The sequence below is a fragment of the Vicia villosa genome, linkage group LG7 (genome assembly GCF_029867415.1).
Source record: "Vicia villosa cultivar HV-30 ecotype Madison, WI linkage group LG7, Vvil1.0, whole genome shotgun sequence".
Classification (NCBI taxonomy): Eukaryota; Viridiplantae; Streptophyta; class Magnoliopsida; order Fabales; family Fabaceae; genus Vicia; species Vicia villosa.
In genome coordinates, this window is record NC_081186.1 from 31,525,925 (window position 1) to 31,532,711 (window position 6,787).

At 43.6% G+C, this 6,787-nt stretch overlaps 1 protein-coding gene across 1 annotated transcript; it reads left to right on the plus strand.

Annotated features, from left to right (window-relative positions):
• Window positions 1–512: 512 nt before the first annotated feature.
• Window positions 513–1,730, plus strand: LOC131618825 (uncharacterized). The gene has a single exon (XM_058889983.1). The coding sequence runs from the start codon at window positions 513–515 to the stop codon at window positions 1,728–1,730; it is 1,218 nt and encodes a 405-aa protein (XP_058745966.1).
• Window positions 1,731–6,787: the final 5,057 nt, after the last annotated feature.

A 6,787-nucleotide genomic window follows, 5' to 3' on the forward strand; every position in this document is an offset into this window, starting at 1 on the left:
TGGGCGAGGTTCTTTCATGGAACACTGTGTCTGGCACGCTTGCTGCCTCAAACACTTTGTACCCCATGGGATATGTAGACCCTAGTGACCATTAGGGACCACCTGTCCGTGTCTAGAATTCATACCTGTGAGTTTGGGGTGGGACAGGATACTAGCCTTCATCATACCCTGATTTACATTTTGCAATCTGAAGTCGGAACTTTGAACCTGCTACACTCAGTGTTACCCAAATATCCAGAGCTGCGAGGGACATTCAGTCTCTCACTGCATCACACACATGACACATCATGTTATTGCATCCACCTCACTTCATTCGTGGAGAATCCTAAAGTCTATTTCCAAAAATAGTGACAAAATGTACACTTTTTGCAAAAAGAAAAGAAAAGAAAAGAAAAAGAAAAGAAATAATGAAAAGACTTTAGGATTCTCCCGATGAAATGCATTCCACCATACCATTTAACATGCATGTTCATTTATTTTCAGGAATTTTTGGCTTTGTCTCCGACCAACACATGGCCCCACCAATGAAGACTGGTAGACGCAATCCCTCTTATTCTTTCCTGGATCCGAATCTGGATTCCCTTGGGTGTTTAGCAAAGAAGATTACGCCAGATGAGTCAACCAATTTCCGAGAAAAATATGGGTACATTCTGAGCCTTCTCAAGATGTCGTTCACCAAGTACGAGCAAGAGGGAGTTCATACTTTGCTTCAGTTCTATAATCCTTCCCTTCGCTGCTTCACGTTCACCGACTACCTCTTGGTTCCAACATTAGAAGGGTATTCCCTATTTCTTGGCGTTCCTATAAAGAAGGAAGTACCATACTATGGCACCATGAAGGCCCCTGATTCCATTGAAATTGCTAAGGCTCTTTATTTGAGCAAGTCAGTCGTGGAAGCAAATCTCACTAAGAAGGGAGGAGGTCTTGGTTTTTGCATGGAGTTTCTGGTCAAAAGGGGTTGTGAGGCTGCTGAAGCAAAGGAATGGGACACATTTAGGGCTATCCTGGCTCTAGGTATCTATGGTATCATGATGTTCTCGAACATTCCTAACTTTGTTGACATGAGTGCAATTCATATGTTCATTCTGCAGAATCCGGTTCTTACACTTTTGGGGGATGTTTATCACTCAATTCATCACAAGAGTAGTCAGAAGGGAGGTTTGGTTAGATTCTGTGCTCCGTTGTTATATCGTTGGTTCAGGTCACATTTGCCTGAGCGTGGCGCTTTCGTTGATAATAGGCACACATCTAAGTGGGCTGAGAGGATTATGGGGCTTAGGGCCAAAGATATTGTCTGGCAGAACAGATCTGTAGATGACATGGAAGTTATTATGAGTTGCGGAAAGTTCAAAAATGTACCTCTCATGGGTCTTAGGGGTGGAATCAACTATAATCCCGTCCTGGCTAGGAGAACATTTGGATATGCTTTTATCAGTCCCCCTGAGCAGACAGAAACTGCTGAGAATATTTTCTATCATTCGGCCACCGACAGTGGGCAGATGGCAGAAGCTGTACAAGCCTGGAAGAGTATTTGTTGGAGAGATAAGAAACATTTTGGTCAGCGAGATTGTGCTACTTATGAGGATTATACTAAGTGGGTCGAATCTGTGGTTGCTGTTCGAGGGATGCCCTTTCCCTCCAAAGATCCTTTGTACCCCCCTGCTGGTGAACAACCCAACATTGTCTCCTGCCTCGTTATAATCGAACTGTTGAGCAGAATCAAAAGTTGACTGAACAGGTGGAAACAATGCGTGTTAAGATGAATACTGCTAGGCAAGAGAAGCTTTCTGCTCTTCATAAGTTGAAAATGAGAGAATTAGAGCTTGAAGAATTGTATGCTAGAGGAAGTACTTCTCAGAAAAGGCCAAGAGTGACTATAGACCCTAAATCTAATGAATCTCAAGAGAAGAAGCTGAAAGAACATTACGAGGCTCAGTTGGCAGATTTGACTGAAAGACTCCAGATTCAGACTAAAGAAGCAAATTCAGAAAGGGCTCTTCGAAAGAAAGCAGACAAACTCTTGTTGGAACGCCAAGGAACCTTAGAAAAGTGCTATGAAGAAATCCGAAAGCTGAAGGGTCAAGTAGAAGAAAAAGGTCAAGGTAATACCCAAGCTCAAGAGGAAGCCAGATGTTGGGAGTTGAAGAACTGCTACATGGAATCAATGCATTTCAGAAAGGACCTGCTGATTCAAGAGATCATTAAGAGACCCACCCATGCTGAGACGAAAAAGCTTTTTGAAGAAATGAAGACCTGGAGTTATAAGAACATTGGAGACAGCCCCCTTCGTCATTTGGACATGGGAGATCCTGCTTAGTGTTGACTTTGTTGTAGAATCACCACCAGACTTGTTGGATGGGATTCTTATTTCTATTGCTGTATTTGTTGGCTCGTGGGAGCAGAATATTTTGTACTTCAAGAACTTGGTTGCAGAATTAATCGATTATGTTTGCTTATCTTGGTTGTGCTTATCTTGGTTATGCTTCACTATCTTCTCCGTTATCTTGTGTTGTTTGTTTGAGACAAAGCTAAAAAGTCTTAAAAATAATAAAACATGCACACATGCACCCATGCACTCATATCATATTGCATTTACAGGTTTTCTATCAGATTCTAATTGGGGTCCCTTCCAATAAGCAGATTTCTTTCCCGACGACGAAGCTGACTTTCTTACATCCTTACCGCACCAGAAACAACGAGAAGATAATCATGGACCAATTTGAACAGAATCAAGCTGCCCTCCGTAGGGATATGGATGTTATGGGGGAAAGAATGACCCAACTTATGGAGACTCTCCATGTCATTGTCCAAGGACAAGAAGAGCTCAGAAAGAGCGTTGCTGGGTTGATCAAAGATACTCCTAACAATTCTGTCGATGGAGGGGTGAAAACTTAGGAGACTCCTATCAATGAGACACTTAAAGTAGTGGATGACCACCATGAGGTTATTGATCTTGAACATGATCTTACTGCTGAGTTGACTGAGACTGCTAAGATGTACCAAGCTCTTGAAGAACGCCTTAAGGCCGTTGAGGTTGCTAAAACTTCGAGTTTCGACACTGCTGCTATGTGCTTGGTACTTGGGATTGTTATTCCCCCGAAGTTCAAGGTGCCAGATTTTGATAAGTACAAGGGAGTTACCTGCCCAGAGACTCACATTCGTTCCTACTTCCGTAAGATGGCCGCTCACGCTGAGAACGAACCTCTGCTTATGCATTTCTTCCAGGACAGTCTCACTGGAGCCCCGTTAGAGTGGTATATGAAGCTCGAGAGGTCTAATGTTAGTACTTGGGGAGAACTTGTTGATGCCTTCTTGAAACAATACCACTACAATACTGCTATGGCTCCTAGCCATGCACAGCTGCAAAATATGTACAGAAATCTGAAGAGTCTTTTAAGGAATACGCCCAGAGGTGGCGTGAACTTGCTGCTCGAGTCCAACCTCCTTTATTGGACCGAGAGTTGATTGATCTGTTTATGGGAACTCTGAAAGGGCCGTATCTTCAGCACATGGTTAGTAATACTTCTCCTTCCTTTTCGGATGTGGTCATCATTGGTGAAAGGGTTGAGAACTGTGTCAAAGCTGGTACCATCCAAGGTGTTACTAGTCCTAGCAACTCAAGTGGTAATGGTAAGAAGCGGTATTCTGGGTTTGTGAAGAAGAAGGAAGGTGAGACTAGCACCGCTTCTGTTGACCAAGGCCGAGCTCCTGCATATTCTGCTGTTCCACCTCCTTATTATCCGATGCCTTATGCTGTTCCTGGTCCATATGTCCCTCAAGCATATGCTGCTGCTCTTCCACAACCATGGAAGGCACCCCAACAGCCTTTCGTACCACAACAACAAGCTGCTGCTCCTCAGAATCGTCAACAGAACCCTAGGCCTCAAGGTCAAAGGGGCCCACAGAGGACAAGGTACCAAGATAGGCGTATAGATCCGGTTCCGATGACGTATGCTCAACTTCTCCCTCAGTTGCTTGCTGGTCAGTTGGTACAGCTTCGTGAACTTGGTCCTCCACCTAGCCCTCTTCCTCCCGGATATGATGTTAATGCCCGTTGTGAATTTCATTCAGGTGCTCCAGGCCATACAATCGAAAACTGTAGAGCATTCAAATTAAAAGTTCAGGATCTCCTTGACGACAAGCTTATCTCATTCACTCCTACTGGTCCTAATGTGCAGCATAATCCTATGCCTCCTCACACAGGTGCGACCAATGCTGTTGAGTTATATGACGACCAAATCCTGGTAACCGATGTTAATGAGGTTAAGATGCCACTTGCGATTGTCAGAGAACACCTCGTGCAACAAAAGATTTTGTGTGAGCTACATGACTTTTGTTTACAATGTTCTTCTAATCCAGAGGAATGTGCTAGATTAAGAGAGGAGATTCAAAAGCTGATGGATGAAGGTGTTCTTAGAGTGGAAAGGGTTGTTTCTGGTGAAGATGTGGCCACTTTAGAGATCCCTTACTATCCTGCTGAAGTGTCAAAGAATCAGGGCACTTCTTTGGTCATTCATGCTCCGAGTACTCCTTTGGTTATTCAAGCTCCGAGAACTCCGTTGGTCATTCAGGTTCCAGACGCCTCTTTGACCCCTTCAACCTCATCTCTCGTTCCCTCTTCTGTGAGTAATTCCAAGGCTGTTCCTTGGAGTTATAATGTTGTGTATATTCGAGGGAAGAAATATGATTGTCCTCCAATGGGTAATTCGAGCATCACTAATATTGCTGGCACTAGTGGCATTACCCGTAGTGGTCGGATCTTTGCTGCCCCTCCTCCACTTCCTAAAGAAACCAACAAGGATGCTAATGCACAAGCAAATGGGAAGCAAGTTGCTGTAGATCCTCCTGAGACCCATAATGCACGAGACGCTGAACAACTTTTGAGAATCATTAAGAAAAGTGACTACAAGGTGATTGATCAACTTGATCAAACTCAAGCTAAGATTTCTATCTTGTCCCTTTTGGTGCACTCGGAAGCTCACCGTGATGCTCTGATGAAAGTTCTGGCTTCCGCTCATGTGACTCAAGACATTACCGTGCCTTAGTTTGAAGGGGTTGTGACCAACATTGCTGCTGGTAACTGTTTGGGTTTTTGTGATGAGGAACTTCCACCCGAGGGTAGAGCACACAACAAAGCGTTGCATATCTCCGTCAAGTGTCTGGATGTTGTGTTGTCTCGAGTTCTGATTGATACAGGTTCTTCTCTTAATGTGATGCCCAAGGCCACTTTGTTTAAGCTGAGTATGGATGGGGTTATGATGAGACCATGCACTATGAGTGTCAGAGCGTTTGATGGTTCTAAAAGGTCCGTAGAAGGGGAAATTGATCTGCCTGTCTTGATTGGCCCTCACATGTTCTATATTGCCTTCTATGTTATGGATATACGTCCTTCATACACTTGCCTCTTGGGTCGTCCTTGGATCCATGTTGCTGGGGCTGTGACATCTACCCTCCATCAGTGTTTGAAATTTGTTGTGAATGACAAGATTGTTGTGATCACTGGTGAAGAGGATTTGATAGTCAATAATCTGGCATCATACCGTTATGTTGAAGTGGAGGGAGAGATACAAGAGACACCTTTTCAAGCCTTAGAGATTGTGTCAGTTGACAAACTCCCTGTGGTCGAGAACAAGAGGGAACCTGGAGCACCCCTCTCATCCTTGAATGATGCTAAGGCCTTCTTAGAAGCTGGTACTCCCCATAATGCCTGGGGCAAGCTGATTGATGTTCATGAGAAGCGAGACAAGTATGGCCTTGGGTATCAACCATCTTCTTCTACTCAGCTCAGCATAACTCCTGGAAAGAAGGTGATTCCCCCCATTTCTCAAGTGTTCGTCAGTGCAAGCACCAGTTCTGGAAGTCAAGTTCTCGTTGTGGATGATGATGATGAAGAAGATCTCTCCAGATTCATTTGCCATGCTGCACCTGGACAGGAACTCAGCAATTGGACCATCTTGGACATCCCCAAAGTCACTTTTATGGAGATGTAATTTTCTTGTTTCGATAAATCATATGCTTCGCCCTAAGCATTTTGATCTCATGTATAAAGAAGGGCCCCCATGTGTTTCAATTTGTTTAATATTGAATGAAAATCATATTTCCGCATGCAATTACTGTTCCATTTCTTTCATTTTTACTTTACAAACTTTTTCAAAATATGGCAAAGCTTTTTCTTTTTCTTTTCCTTTATGTGTTTCATTCTAAAGTATGAACCATCCATCATGCAGATCATGCTCGAATTCCATCAAAAATGATAATGTTACAGTTCCACGTCTTGATATCCTTGAGAATCCAATAGACTGAGCCGATGAAGATAATGGGGAAGATTGTGAAGTCCCTGAAGAATTGGTAAGACTCTTGAGACAGGAAGAGAAATCCATTCAGCCGCATCAGGAAGCCTTAGAAATCATCAACCTCGGTACAGAAGAAGCAAAGAGAGAGGTCAAGATAGGTGCCGTTTTGCAAAGTGATGTGAAGAGAAGGTTGATCGAGTTGCTCCGAGAATATGTTGATATCTTCGCCTGGTCATATGAAGACATGCCTGGTTTAGACACGGATATAGTTATGCACAGGCTACCGCTCAAACCAGAATGTCCGCCTGTAAAGCAAAAACCACGAAGAACTCGACCTGATATGGCTTTGAAAATCAAGGAAGAAGTTGAAAAACAGTTGAAGGCTGGTTTCTTATCTGTGTGTGAGTATCCTCCTTGGATTGTAAACATAGTACCTGTTCCTAAGAAGGACGGAAAGGTACGCATGTGTGTTGACTACCGAGATTTGAATAGGG

What these genes read in the sequence shown, in the direction of transcription:
- LOC131618825 (XM_058889983.1), top strand. Translation starts at nt 513, where the DNA reads ATGGCCCCACCAATGAAGACTGGTAGACGCAATCCCTCTTATTCTTTC.